This window comes from Notolepis coatsorum (genome assembly GCF_963971535.1).
Source record: "Notolepis coatsorum genome assembly, chromosome: 17".
NCBI lineage: Eukaryota > Metazoa > Chordata > Actinopteri > Aulopiformes > Paralepididae > Notolepis > Notolepis coatsorum.
In genome coordinates, this window is record NC_140181.1 from 37626792 (window position 1) to 37642951 (window position 16160).

Here is a 16160-nt window from a genome sequence, read left to right on the forward strand (position 1 = left end):
AGGGAATGCAGACCTACTTTCCATAGAACTTCATTCTTAGATGCTTCTATAGAAAGTAGGTCAAACAAATTAAAAAGTTTTCTTTGCCCTATAGGAAAAAAACGTTTTCTTCGCCCTATTTTTTTATTAATTTTTTTAAACCTACTGTAGAGGGCCTAAACTTAACCAGTTGGAAACCAAGCGTACAGTAATAAAATTAGCAATCAATCAATCAACTCAATAGGCCATGCTCACTTAGAACAGCGCAGCACCCAGCTCTCTCTCAGTCTGACCCGCGTTGCAGACAGGAGTGTGTGTGTGTGTGTGTGTGTGTGTGTGTGTGTGTGTGTGTCGGTGGGTGGAGACTAGAGCTAGCGCTGCCAGTCAGAGAGAAGGAAAAAGAAATTGAAAAAAAAAATGCAAATTAATCAATCAATCAAATCGCGATTTTTTTTTGTTCTAGAATGACTCAAGACCAGGGGTGCAGTGCTGGGCAAACGCGGTCAAACGGCGTTTGGCCTTCGTCACTGAGGCCGAAGTGCGCGCATCCTATTATTATGCAAAGTCTAGGTGATAAAATGACTCGTCGCGCCACTTATCACCTAGACTTTGCATAATAATAGGATACCGACAACCAAATACAAGCCCTGTAGGTGTGGTGGGGGGTTGCCTGATCTCCCGACTTCACTGGAAGGATGAGACAACAAGGTGTATCATCTGTTTTGTGCGCAACAGAGGGAACATGTATGCGCGTGCGCGTGCACTCGCGCGCGTGCGCGGGAGCTCGCTTGCGCGGGCGTTTGGCCTTCGCCCATATTACGACTGCACCCCTGCTCAAGACCCATCAATTACATCATCCAACATTGTTTAAAGGACTAACACATTCGCAGTGACAGAATCGCTTCATATTTAGTCGTTATGGCGCTATCAACATATCCATTTGTTGTCCGCAATCTTGTTTTCTCCCGGAGTGAGCCGGCGGAGTGATATGTGATTCGGTTGTGGGCGGGTCCTGAGCCCAGGACCGTGGATTGTTGCCAATAAAGACGTGTAAATGGACTGTTTCAGCCAATCAGAATCGAGAAATTTGCATGCCGTTGTATAATATACAATACGGCTCACTTTTCCCACTTCAATGACAGAGCCGCTGTTTAATAATATTGTCGCGGCGGAGCTCCGTTGCGGCAGCATTATGTAGCAGTAATCCCCCCTTCTTTACCATCGATTCCCTTAAGTTTTTTATTTAATTTTTTTTAACGTGCATTGCATAGCGTGTATGGTACAGTAACGGTCTCTGGAGCGCAACAGTAAGAAGCATTTGCACTGCAACGCATACACCTTACTGTAAATTGTACCATACAATATACAATACGCTATGCACGTTAAAAAAAAAATTAAGGGAATCGAACTTAGGACCATAGGATCCACAGCCAAGCAGAGTTACCAATTGAGCTAGTTTGTCGATGGTAAAAAAGGGGGGATAACTGCTACATAATGCTGCCGCGACGGAGCTCCGCCGCGACAATATTATTAAACAGCGGCTCTGTCATTGAAGTGGGAAAAGTGAGCCGTATTGTATATTAGTACATTGAACAGTGATTAATATTATTAGAGATGACTGATGATATTATTATGACTGATGACAGTGAAAGGCGCCGCAAACTCCTTCTGCTGCGGGCGGCGTTGAAGGCAGAAAGCGCCTGTGAACCACAGCAGCCTCGTTGCCGCGTCGCGGGGCTGCCGCGGGGCGTGGCCGCGGCGGTCACGTGCCTGTCGGGGCCAATCAGGCCTACCCCGGAAATAGCTACAGTTGCGGAACAGTAACAGGCGTCAAGGCAACACTCCTTTCACTCCAGGCAACATTCCAGCTCTTGCTTAAAGGGGACATGCATTATAAATGGCTTTTTTCTGTGTTTAGCATGGTTTTATAGTAATAGGGGTTAGTATCAATGGGTCTGTGTCTCTAATTACCATATTGACTCGTCATCAGTCTATTCTCGAGTTCACGAGATCTTCCCTCACTCAACTAAGCTGTTCTGATTTCACAGTTTTGCTGACGTGAATATAGCACTGATTTGCATAACTAACGCCCCCTCTATGGTTGACAGCGACAGCAGAGCGAGTGGAAATATCTTCACTTCCTCAAACAGAGCGAGGCAGAGAGTGCATAGTGTAACCCGACATTTCCTCAAACGGGTTTTGACTGTGAGCAGGGAGAGGACGAGCGAGAGAGAGGGAGAGAGAGAGAGAGAGGGACCCGTCTTCTCTCACACACACACGCAGCGTTTACACAGTGCTCCGTGCCTCTGTGTGTCCCTCTCTCTCTCTCCCTCTCTCCCTCTCTATCTCTCTCTCGCAGTCGAGCACCAGCATATCACTGTAATATCTTTGCGCATGCTCCCACGCACACGCCCATATTCCGATCCGTACAATAATAATCACAGGGGTATATATTGTCATTTGAAACAAGTTACCAATGCATTGTCCCGTGGGATTATGCCCCCGCGCGGCGAAATTAATTAGTATCCCCCTCAGTCTCTCTCTATCTCTCTGTGCCAGTCGCAGACTGTGTGGATGTCACTCAAAGTGCTTATGGGCGGAGCCAGGCCAACACAGCCTGAAATCCAAAAGGGAGAAAATGTGGCTTTTGAGTACTTGATTAGAAATATAAAACAATGATTTTTTTTTATAAAAGCTTACAGATGTGTTCAATAGACTCACAGGAATTGTGTAAAGTTGCCCAAATAGTGCTAGGAATAGCAATGCATGTCCCCTTTAACAAGTGTCTTCATAACCACCAAGGTTAAGGCCACAGGCTTGAAGTCATTAAAGGCCTTGGGACAAGGACCCTTGGCAACCGGCACCACAATGGACCGCTTCCATGTGTGTGTGTGTGTGTGTGTGTGTGTGTGTGTGTGTGTGTGTGTGTGTGTGTGTGTGTGTGTGTGTGCGTGCAAGTGTTATACCCAGGTCTAGGGAGTCAGCAGGAGGTCTCTGGGAGAATGGAGCTCCTCTGTAGATCTGGTCCAGAATCTTATCCTTAACCTAATTAATAAATACCAACACACTTATTAATAAATACCAACACACTTATTAACTCAATGAGCGCCAGACCCGAGGATAGTCGGGTTATCTCGCCATGCGTTGAGCGCCAGGACGCTTGTATCCTTTCGGCAAGCAACAAGCCCTTCCGCGTTGCTCTGATTAGCCGAGCGCGCGCATGCGCATGAGCCGCGACAAGCTCCTCAGCCAGGCAGGAATACTAAACTCCGCTTAACGCAATTTATACAAATGGAAGTATTGATTTCGCCGTAATGAATCATTAAAAAAATATACCGTTAACTGGAATATGTTGTTTCTTTACACATATGTTGGATTATGTAATTGGTTTGTCATGACAAACCAATAAAAAATCGCGAATTAACCGGTGGCTACAACAACACACACACAAGTAACTACATGCATCATTGTTTACAATGAACGGTGGGGCTAATCGAAAGGACTGGACACGGACAAGTTAAACTAACCTAAAGTTAGTTGTTCAACTAACCTAAAGTTAGTTGTTCACCAACAATCTACAGACACAAACAAACACAGAACCGGACTGTTATATTAAATTAATTGATTGCTGTTTAACGCGTCCGTGTCCAGTCCTTTCGATTAGCCCCACCGCTCATTGTAAACAATGATGCATGTAGTTACTGTGTGTTGTTGTAGCCACCGGTTAATTTGCGATTTTTTATTGGTTGGTCATGACAAACCAATTACAGAATCCAACATATGTGTAAAGAAACAACATATTCCAGTTAACGGTATATTTTTTTAATGATTCGTTACGGCGAAATCAATACTTCCATTTGTATAAATTGCATTAAGCGGAGTTTAGTATTCCTGCCTGGCTGAGTGGCTTGTCGCGGCTCATGCGCATGCGCGCACTCGGCCAATCAGAGCAACCCGGAAGGGCTTGTTGCTTGCCGAAAGGATACAAGCCGCCAGGACCCCCGAAAACCCGAGTATAGTCGGGTTTTCATCGTTATTTCTTTTATTCAATATTTTTATTAATTTCTCTCACACGGACCTCGGGGTTACCATAGGGCAGGGGTTCCCAAACTTTTCAGGCCGGGGCCCAGAAAATAAGGCGTCAGAGAGCCGCGGCCCAATGCACATCGTCTGGCTTTTCTTTTCTTTTTTTTTTTTGCCAGGCGACCGATTTTTTAAGCCAAATATCACTTCAATCCTATTAAGTTAGTTCAAGTTAGTTATTCATTTATATGTGCTATTTATGAGAGGGCTAACTTGTTGCAAAATAATAATGATAATAATAATAGCCGCATTAAAATACTATTGTTGCTTCGGTTGTTTTCAGCGTTTTATGTGCATAATCTGTTATTTAGTTTGAAATGTTCGTTGAAATAAGTAGATTTTTCGTTTTTGTTTATTTATTAAGTTAATATAAAACCATATAGTCACATTTTAGAATACAATAGAATAGAATTTTAGAATACAACTAGAAACACTGTCCTGGCCTGCTTCTAAGTTCAGTGGCCTGACAAAAAAAATTAAAATAAAAAATAAAAAATAAAATAATAAAAAATAAAAAGATTTTTTTTTATTTTTTTTTTATTTATTTTTTAATCATCTCGCGGCCCACCCGTGGCTGCTCGCGGCCCACCTTTGGGTCGCGACCCCGACTTTGGGAACCACTGCCATAGGGAACCACTCTGAGATAGCTAGAGTGCAATACCGGCCGCATCCTGATAGGTGGCAGTATTGCCCACCCTTCGAAACCTTTTCTTCACACCCGGTGTTATGTTTAATTCACTCCGGGCGCAGTTTTCTTGGTCAGGCGAGTCTAGCGGTTCACTCGATGGCATTGAAACGCATCCAATGCCCCCGATGCATGTGTTGTGGTGGATTATGTTGGCGACACGATGGACACCAATACTGGAAATCGCGATCAGACAATTTGAATATTCTTTTTGGGGTACCTCTTAGTGAAGGTAAGGACTATATGACATCAACCCTGCTTTGATCCAACCATGATTTCACATTGATCATTGCGACCATGTGTAACGTACTCCAGAACGTATGCCATTGGTGACGATCAAAGCATCAAAAAACGACCCCCCCCCCCCTTTCATGCATTCATGATGAAACATAATACCTACTATATACATTTGATTTGGAAATAGTAGCGTGTCCAGGCGAGCAACAACAACGCTTTTAGTAAAATTCACGTATTCTTCCATAGCGCCATTTATAGAATTAGCCACGATCACTCTGAAACTATACTTATATTCACCACGGTATAACACGCGAACGTATACATGAAAAAATTTATTCTTTTTCACATATTGAACGATGGATAGTTGATGTCAAATGAGCCATAGTATTGTCTCCATAGTTATAATATAGAATATAGACATAGCCCTGCAAACACCGCCACGCAGCCCTATCTCTTAGAGTGGTGGCGCAGTAGGAACTAAGACGGACTAGGCCTCTGGCGCTGAAAGAGTTAATACCATAGTGATGGTGTATAATAACAATAATAATAATACCTGAGTGATGGTGTATAATAATGATAATAATAATAATATTAATGCCAGAGTGATTGTGTATACTACTACTACTACTACAAATAATAATAATAATAATAATAGTCATAATAATACCTGAGTGATGGTGTATTATAATAATAATACCCAAGTGATGGTGTATAATAATAGTCATAATAATACCTGAGTGATGGTGTATTATAATAATAATACCCAAGTGATGGTGTATAATAATATTAATAATAATAATACCTGAGTGATGGTGTATAATAATATTAATAATAATTTGTCTTGTTTCATGTAAGTAATAATAAAAAAAATTTATCAAAAAAATAATATTAATAATAATAATAATAATAATACCTGAGTGATGGTGTATAATAATAATAATAATAATAATAATAATAATAATACCTGAGTGATGGTGTATAATAATAATAATACCCAAGTGATAGTGTATAGTGTGTAGCCGCATTTCATTGTATACCTGTATGCCGTGACAATTAAAACTCTTGACTTGACTTGACTTGACTATAATAATAATAATAATACCCGAGTGATGGTGTATAATAATATTAATAATAATACCTGAGTGATGGTGTATAATAATAATACCTGAGTGATGGTGTATAATAATAATAATAATAATAATAATAATAATAATAATAATAATAATAATAATAATAATAATAATAATACCTGAGTGATGGTGTATAATAATATTAATAATAATACCTGAGTGATGGTGTATAATAATATTAATAATAATAATACCTGAGTGATGGTGTATAATAATATTAATAATAATACCTGAGTGATGGTGTATAATAATATTAATAATAATAATAATAATACCTGAGTGATGGTGTATAATAATAATAATAACAATACCTGAGTGATGGTGTATAATAATAATACCCAAGTGATAGTGTATAATAATAATAATAATAATAATAATAATAATAATAATAATAATAATAATAATACCTGAGTGATGGTGTATAATAATATTAATAATAATACCTGAGTGATGGTGTATAATAATAATAATACCCGAGTGATGGTGTATAATAATAATAATAATACCTGAGTGATGGTGTATAATAATAATAATAATAATAATAATAATACCTGAGTGATGGTGTATAATAATAATAATAATAATAATAATAATAATAATAATAATAATAATAATAATAATAATAATACCTGAGTGATGGTGTATAATAATAATAATAATAATACCTGAGTGATGGTGTATAATAATAATAATAATAATAATAATAATAATAATAATAATAATAATAATAATAATAATAATACCTGAGTGATGGTGTATAATAATAATAATAATAATAATAATAATAATAATAATAATAATAATAATAATAATAATAATAATACCTGAGTGATGGTGTATAATAATAATAATAATAATAATAATAATAATACCTGAGTGATGGTGTCAGTGTCCAACACCTTGACAGGACATGGCTGGACGTCAACTCCACTCTTCACCAACACCATCAGAGTCTGACCACACAGAACAAGATAACATGGTTAACTTTTAACACAGAGCTGGAGGTATACTATGAAGTTAAAATATATAATAAGCTAGGTAACTTCAGGTTTAACTCTGGGTTTTAATAGAGAGCTGGAGGTATACTAGGAAACTAGATTATGGTAGTAGCTAGGTAACTTTAGGTTTAAATTAGGTGTGTGTGTTAACTGACCAGAGAACAGTAGTCGATGTCTTCTCTCAGTAGATGAGAGAGAGTGTGTGTGTGTGTGTGTATTAACTGACCAGAGAGTGTGTGTGTGTGTGTGTGTGTGTGTGTGTATTAACTGACCAGAGAACAGTAGTCGATGTCTTCTCTCAGTAGATGAGAGTCGTTCAGAGTTCGTTTGGCTTTTCCTGTCACAGCATCAACTGGACCTTTATCAACCTGATATTTAATAGCTCTAAACAGCATGTAGAGAGGCTCCCCTGCTACCTCCTAGAGAGAGAGAGAGAGAGAGAGAGAGAGAGAGAGAGAGAGAGAGAGAGAGAGAGAGAGAGAGATCATGAACAGCATGTAGAGAGATTCCCCTGCTACCTCCTAGAGAGACAGACAAAATGACAGACAGAAAGTAAATCAGCCAGTCAGTCTGACCTTGAGGAAGGAGTAGAGACAGATGGACATCCAGTTGGTCAACATCTTCTCAACCACCGTCTCTGTCCTGTTGGAGAACACACACGCACGCACGCACACACACACACACACACACACACACACACACACACACACACACACACACACACACACACACACACACACACACACACACACACACACACACACACACACACACACACACACACACACACACACACACACACACACACACACACACACACACACACACACACACACACACACACACACACACACTTCAGCCCAGCTACCATCTTATTTTACCTAGCAGGAAGATGTGAACCTAGTAGAGATGTGAACCTAGTAGAGATGTGAACCTAGTAGAGATGTGAACCTAGTAGAGATGTGAACCTACTGTAGTAGAGATGTGAACCTAGCAGAGATGTGAACCTAGTAGAGATGTGAACCTAGCAGAGATGTGAACCTAGCAGAGATGTGAACCTAGTAGAGATGTGAACCTAGTAGAGATGTGAACCTAGCAGAGATGTGAACCTAGTAGAGATGTGAACCTAGCAGAGATGTGAACCTAGTAGAGATGTGAACCTAGTAGAGATGTGAACCTAGTAGAGATGTGAACCTAGCAGAGATGTGAACCTAGTAGAGATGTGAACCTAGCAGAGATGTGAACCTAGTAGAGATGTGAACCTAGTAGAGATGTGAACCTAGCAGAGATGTGAACCTGGCAGAGATGTGAACCTAGCAGAGATGTGAACCTAGTAGAGATGTGAACCTAGCAGAGATGTGAACTTAGCAGAGATGTGAACCTAGCAGAGATGTGAACCTAGCAGAGATGTGAACTTAGCAGAGATGTGAACCTAGCAGAGATGTGAACCTAGCAGCAGAGATGTGAACTTAGCAGGAAGATGTGAACATACCGTCGGAGCATCAGTTTGGGGTTCTTGGCCACATACTGCTGAACCAGGTCCTGTAATAAACTCTTCATCACATCAGTAAAATACTCTAGCTTGTCATGGAGAGCCATGGTCAGCAGACTTGCAACATAACCACGATCCCTCTGAGAGAAGTTCGGCTGAGCCTCGAGCGTATGGATGAACTGAGAGAGAGAGAGAGAGAGAGAGAGAGAGAGAGAGAGAGAGACAGAGAGACAGAGAGAGAGAGAGAGAGAGAGAGAGAGAGAGAGAGAGAGAGAGAGAGAGAGTATAAATGTGAGTCAGGTAGTAAAATAAGAGTGAAAATGTGAAATGAGGGAACAGCACAGTTTCTGATATATTTTTCTCTCCCCTCACCCTAATAAGGAACATTCTGTTGTTCAACAGGTTGTTGAGTTGAGCCAGGCCTTGCTCCACAGTCTGACGGCGTGACTCTGGTAGGTCTAGATGCTGGCTGAGTGGCGCCCCCCGCTGGCCGGGAAAGAACACACGCTCAGCGTAACTCCTGTAGTCCAATAGAGGAATGCCGGGACCTCCAACATCACTGCTAAGATCCATCATCTCTGTCATAAGATCTGAGAGAGAGAGAGAGAGACAGGCACAAATGCGCCAGCCGGGAGATAATGTTTTTGGTTGTGTGTGTGTGTCCGTCTGTCTGTCAGTTGTTCTGTCATAGTGCAACTAATCTCACATACTACAGAGTCGATCAGCCTAATGATTGCTGCACACACAGTGGGCCACGGAACTCTTGCCTCGAAAATGTTGCACATCAGTCAACAATAACAATTTTATTTGAATTAATTTCCATCATACTAGGTAGCCAGTAAAGTAACACCTTTGCACGCAAGAGAACGATACTACAAACTACCGGTATCTGTTCATTTGGGACCGGCTGGTGACCAGCTACATTTGGTCAGTTTTCAGGCGATGCCCGACAGGCCTGCCTCTTCAGTCTCTCCTATATGGTATTTCCCCAGTCAGCTGCAGGATATTTCCTAATTTTCCTACCCGGACATTTAATATTACGCTTGTGAATGTCATTGTGACCTAAAACTGGATGCACGTTTTGGAGAGCGGTGTCAGCTTTTAACAGGCTGTAATGACTTCAATTTGACCAACTGCTGAGTGAAGGTGAGTTAACGTGTTACTGCTGGCCTGCAAGTTTATCTTCTTGACTGGTTGTGCATTTCCTTGATAATATTGTAATATTGTGAAGCCTGTTTGATATTTGGCTGCAATATTGTAGCCAGAGTTGATATTTGAGGGCTGGTCGCTCGTTGTACATTTCTCTGGTTTATTGTAGTTATGACATATCAGTGTCTCGGGAGGTAGAGCAGTTGTCTGTTAATTTGGAGGTTCCCGGTTCGATTCCCACTCCTCCCGGGCAGCGTATCGAAGTGTCCTTGAGCAAGACACTTAACCCCTAATTGCTCCCGATGAGCAGGCTGGCACCTTGCATGGTTGCCTCCGCTGTCGGTGTGTGTTAATGTGTGAGTGAATGGGTCAAATGTGAGGAACGAATTATAAAGCGCTTTGGATAAAAGCGATATATAAATGCAGCCATTTACCATTTATGACATCTGCTGTGATGAAGCCAACTACGTAGCTTGTAAGTGTGCTAACAATGGTTAGCTGGTGTCTTACTTACAAATGCTCATCTTACTATGAAAGCATGTGCTGTGAAGCCCATTCTATAAGCATGTAAACCTACAGGTCTCTAGTTGTTATATTATAAGCTGCATGTAAACCTACAGGTCTCTAGTTGTTATATTATAAGCTGCATGTACACCTACAGGTCTCTAGTTGTTATATTATAAGCTGCCACCAAGGGCTCATCAGATTGTCAGTAGGAATGTAATGATTTTTCTGATGATGCTAATATGAAGTGAAAGAGTCTCCGGTCTATTTTGGCTCTGAAATTAATCTGGTGCCGCGGACCAAGCAGCTGGTTAGAATCTGTTAAATATCTGATGTAATATGAGACTGGCTATATATATATATACATGCGTGTGTGTGTGTGTGTGTGTGTGTGTGTGTGTGTGTGTGTGTGTGTGTGTGTGTGTGTGTGTGTGTGTGTGTGTGTGTGTGTTACCAGTAAACTCTTTGCGACACTGGTCTCCTACATTGATCTCCAGAGTCTCCAGTTGGAGCAGAACCTTCTTATAGTCTCTCAGAGCCTGTTTACTCTTCCTCCTACACACACACACCACACACACACACACACACACACACACACACACACACAATGAGAAAAGAGCCATAGAAATGAGCTGTAGCAGGGCTGTTGGTTTATCTACCAGACCCCTGAAGACACTGTAAACAAAGTATATTTTCCCTAAATGAAAGCCTTCTCACATACTGTATAAACATAAACTTGTTTTACTGGCACAATCTTGTTGTAACTGAGAGATTCTTACATTTCTTTTTAAAGATTTTTGTTAAAGATTTTCTCTTGGGCATTTCCTAGTTGTTAAATGAAGTAGGTAAATACTTCAAGGACATAAATAATACTGTTCTGCACAATATTGATGTAATTAAGAGATTTGTTGAAAAAAATACTTTTTAAATACATAGGGTTATAAAATAGGTGGAGCTAAAGCACAGGCCAGGTTTAGTCAACAAAGAAAATCAATTATGGAATAACAACAGACTGGCTGCTGGTGAAGCAGGGTTGATTGAGTAGGACACCATGACTCAATAAGACCTTCTGATAGCAGGGTTGATTGAGTAGGACACCATGACTCAATAAGACCTTCTGATAGCAGGGTTGATTGAGTAGGACACCATGACTCAATAAGACCTTCTGATAGCAGGGTTGATTGAGTAGGACACCATGACTCAACAAGACCTTCTGATAGCAGGGTTGATTGAGTAGGACACCATGACTCAACAAGACCTTCTGATAGCAGGGTTGATTGAGTAGGACACCATGACTCAACAAGACCTTCTGATAGCAGGGTTGATTGAGTAGGACACCATGACTCAACAAGACCTTCTGATAGCAGGGTTGATTGAGTAGGACACCATGACTCAACAAGACCTTCTGATAGCAGGGTTGATTGAGTAGGGCACCATGACTCAATAAGACCTTCTGATAGCAGGGTTGATTGAGTAGGACACCATGACTCAACAAGACCTTCTGATAGCAGGGTTGATTGAGTAGGGCACCATGACTCAATAAGACCTTCTGATAGCAGGGTTGATTGAGTAGGACACCATGCCTCAGGGTTGTCTGTAGAGACAGGCAGAAAGAGTGAGAGACAGAGATAGAGAGAGAGAGTACCTGTACATCAGAATAATGACCAGGACCACCAGCACCACCAGAGCTGCTCCTGCCCCCAGCCCGATCTGAGCAGCCAATGGGACGGGAGACAGCAAGGAGTCTGTGTCATATTGGACCAATCCCAGGTCCACCTCCAGCTTCCCCATGTATACCTACAAACACAGAGATTGGCTGGATGACATGTCAATCACCACTTCCTTGTAAATCAGAAGTGATTCAGCAGGCAGGTTAGGATCAGGGTTAGGGTTAGAGGTCTTACTCTCAGGCTGGGCAGGTCAGAGGATGTGTCCAGACTGGCAGGTTGTTGTTCAGGAGGTTCACAGTAGAGGTGAGTGTTATCCAGAGTCTTCACCACACACTGCTGGTCTCCCAGGCGAGCCTCCACCTCCACTCTGCTCATCGCCTTGGTGAGATCCTTACCCTGACACACACGCACACGCGCACACACACACACACACACACACACACACACACACACACGTCAGTGTCTGACTGTATCAGAGGAGCAGGACGAATTACCTAAGAAACCCTGCGATGACTTGCTGGCCGCTAGGTTTTACAAATCATGTAAAACCCAGATTCGGCTCAAACAAGGGACTAAACACGTTTCGCAATTATGCCACATCAATGTGGAACGCCCTACCTAAAGCTGTAAAGGAATGTGAATCACTACCCACCTTCAAAAACACTCTAAAAAAACACCTACGTGAGACTGCAATTCGAAACTGGCCCCTACAAATGTCCTAACCTAGTTGTACAGTAAATGACCAAGTAAGGCTTTGTCAATATTCCAATGTACAGTGTAAAATGTGTATGTGTCCCCTTCCCAACCCCCCCCCCCCCCCCCCCCCCACCTCCAATGTACAGCCCTCACCCAACCCACCCAACCCCACCCCACCCAACCAACCTCCTCCAATGTACAGTTTCTATGCCAAATGTATATACACTCCTTTTCTGGACACTTTTGTATCACAAACAGTACTGTATTTGCAAATCTGGTATGTCATAAATGTATAGATGTAGCAGTACTGTCTATCTGTATGTCATGTATGTCATATATGTTATGATGAATTGAAAATGGGGGACCCTGATGTAAACAAGACGAAAGTCTTTCTCTGGTCTGCATCCCCTTAACAATTGTATGTATTGAGCTGTACTGTACTGTACCCATTCTGCAATCTGTTAATACACTTTTCAATCAATCAATCAATCAATAGGGCTGACCCCTATTAGTCGAATAGTCGACTAATCGATCGAAAGGAGCCGTAGTCGACTGCCTACCTCTTAGTCGAATGCAAAAAATATATATATATATATATTATAATATATTTTTTTTATCATTCTTTCCAAAAGAAAATAGGCCTAGAAGCGTGGCTAACGCTAATGGCACACATACCAGAGGCTAACTGCCTAAGAAAACAGGCACAGAGGCACTGAAAGAGGATTTTAACCCATCTAATGAACACACTAGACTAGACGACCACCAGGTCAAAATTGTTCAGTCGCAGGACAGCAGCACTGCTTCTGCGGGACAAGTAGGTGAGGGAAAAAAAATATATGATTATTAAAATGAAAGAAATGTATTTATTATTTAAATGCCTTTATTTCATATTCGACGCCGACGTTAGGCTATATATAGCACATTTAGTTATTAATCTTATTAAACTGTAGATGCTTCACCTAGCACCGGGATTTGTGACTGCACAAAATAAGCACCGCTGCAGGAGGATCTTCTCACTGAGAACACACAGCCTGCGTTTAACTTTTTTTCTTTCTTTCCCCTCACGATTTATTTAACGTTCCCTGGCTGGCTGGCGAAACGCGGGACAGGTGGTCACCCTGATATCAAGATGTATCCATCAGTGGACCAATTGCATGCTTTCGCAGAGGACAAGAAGCCTTCAGTCGACTCCTTCAGACATTAAGCACCCTACAGCCCAAATGGAATGATAAAAAAATTTATAATAATAATATATATATATTTTTTTCAAATTATTTTTCTTTCATAGTCGACTAATAGTTGACTATCGGCTAATTTCGGCCAATCGAAGTCGACTAAGCAAATCCTTAGTCGGGGACAGCCCTACTGGCCGCTGGTAGCTTGTGTATTTGTGTGTGTGTGTACTGTATGCACACACGTGCGTATATGTGTGTGTGTATGCGCACGCGTGCGTATATGCGTGTGTGTGCGCGCGCGCGTGTGTATGCGTGCACGTATGTGTGCATGTGTGTGTATGTGTGTGTGTGCGTCTCTAACCTCTACAGCGATCACTCCTCCAGGTTTGAAGCGGTAGGGGGTGTCAGGAGCATCTCTGTTCAGGGGATAGAGCTCTGGGTTTGGGTAGTAGCTGAAGGAACGACCCTAAGAACCAGAGCATAGAAATACAACAACTAGGTCAGCTACACAGATAGAGAGACAGAGACGGAGAGAGAGACAGGAGACAGAGAGAGAGACAGACAGGAGACAACGGACAGAGAGCGAAAGACGGACAGGAGACAGAGATGGAGAGATAGGAGACAGACAGGTACCTTGATGTCCTCATAGTTGACCCTGACGTTGTCCAGCTGAAACCACATGCCCCTCACCCTCAGGTCAGGGGTCACACTAGGGGTCACACAGGTCATCTCCAATGGAGAGGCAATGATACAGGGCCCTGACACCTGAGAGAGAAAGAGAGAGAGAGAGAGAGAGAGAGAGAGAGAGAGAGAGAGAGAGAGAGAGAGAGAGAGAGAGAGAGAGAGAGAGAGAGAGAGAATATGAAGAAGATATGAATTAGACCAATATTAGTTTTATTTTATAGGCCTATCTGAACTGGCATATCATCAATCACATCGTTATAATCCAGTGATTAAACCATGATTGGCCATCCTCCCTGATTGATCACACTCTCTGATTGGCTGTCGTACCGTTGCCATGGTGCTGTTGAAGACCAGCTGTTGCCTAGCAGTGAGTAGAGCCAATCGTCTTCTGCGTTTCACCCTCTGGACTTCCACAGGCTCCACCCACACTGATATGATTGGCTGCTGAACCACGTCCAGGTTCTGTCCGGTCACCCTGATGGCCCGCCCACCTCTAGAACACACCAACAGGAAGTTATTCATGTGTCACTCTGATGGCCCCCCACTTGGCTCTAGTTGATGTAAAGGTCATGAATTCACTTACTCGTAGAAGCTCTCGGCGGGTGTGGCATCAGTGATGACGGGGTCATCAAGGTAACGGTAGACAGCTTTGGGGACAGTTCTCTCAGCTTTACCAAATAGAACCCTAACGGTCAACTGAGCAGTTCTGTTACTGGGACCAGTCTGACACACTAACAGAGTGTCATTTACCTCCTCCACACTAGGGGGAAACACAGGACAGGACATTAAAACACATTATTACTTCAAAGAAGACAAGCGTTCATGAGTTTCACAGACAGACAAGATGCACTTTATATCTCCTCTCAATTTTTATTTATCAAATGTACCAATCTCATAATGTTTAACTAGATGAGAGGAGAGGAAGAGAAAGGAGAGGGGAGGAGAGGAGAGGAGTGGATAAGAGAGGATAGAAGGAGAGGACAGGAGGAGAGGAGAGGGGATGGAAGGAGACGAGAGGCTAGAGTAGGTAGGTTAGTAGCTAGTGTAGGTAGGTTAGTCAGGGTAGTAGCTAGTGTAGGTAGGTTAGAGTTAGTAGGTTAGGGCTAGTAGGTTGGTTGGGGTAGTAGTTAGTGTAGGTAGGTTGGTTAGGGTTAGTAGGTAGGTTAGTCAGGGTAGTAGTTAGTGTAGGTAGGTTGGTTAGGGTTAGTAGGTAGGTTAGTCAGGGTTAGAGTTAGTAGGTTGGTTAGTTAGAGTTAGTAGGTAGGTTAGTCAGGGTAGTAGTTAGTGTAGGTAGGTTGGTTAGGGTTAGTAGGTAGGTTAGTCAGGGTTAGGGTTAGTTACGGTAGGTTAGTCAGGGTTAGGGTTAGTAGGTAGTGTTGTGAAGGGCCAGATTAAACTGAGAATCTACCTTTATTGTTTGATATACTTTGTATATTATTTATATATATACACGGAATATCCCTTTACCTGCGTTCAAACCAGAGTAATATTCGCTCTCCTATTGGACAGCGCCCCCAGGCGCCAGCGCGCAAGCCCCCAACGGCAGGTTCAAAGACAAGTTCAGGCATGTCAGAACATGCCCGGAGTCAGCGTATTGATACCAGACAAAGACTGCGGTTTGGGACTAGTTATTCACTTAAGTATAAATACAGCGCAAGGTGCGCACACCGTTAGAGAA

General features: G+C 42.1%; 1 protein-coding gene across 1 annotated transcript in view; it reads right to left on the reverse strand.

The window, feature by feature from the left end:
* plxnb3 (plexin B3) overlaps positions 1-16160 on the reverse strand; it is a 248172-nt gene that overhangs the window by 20913 nt on the left and 211099 nt on the right. Inside the window, exons 19-31 of the mRNA XM_084333745.1 lie at positions 15066-15242; positions 14810-14975; positions 14432-14563; positions 14160-14264; positions 12162-12323; positions 11903-12054; positions 10712-10812; positions 8977-9194; positions 8605-8783; positions 7688-7754; positions 7385-7531; positions 6987-7067; positions 2946-3024 (exon numbers count right to left, since the gene is read on the reverse strand). Coding sequence (XP_084189871.1) covers positions 2946-3024; positions 6987-7067; positions 7385-7531; positions 7688-7754; positions 8605-8783; positions 8977-9194; positions 10712-10812; positions 11903-12054; positions 12162-12323; positions 14160-14264; positions 14432-14563; positions 14810-14975; positions 15066-15242 — 1766 coding nt within the window. The remainder of the gene's footprint in view (positions 1-2945; positions 3025-6986; positions 7068-7384; positions 7532-7687; positions 7755-8604; positions 8784-8976; positions 9195-10711; positions 10813-11902; positions 12055-12161; positions 12324-14159; positions 14265-14431; positions 14564-14809; positions 14976-15065; positions 15243-16160) is intronic.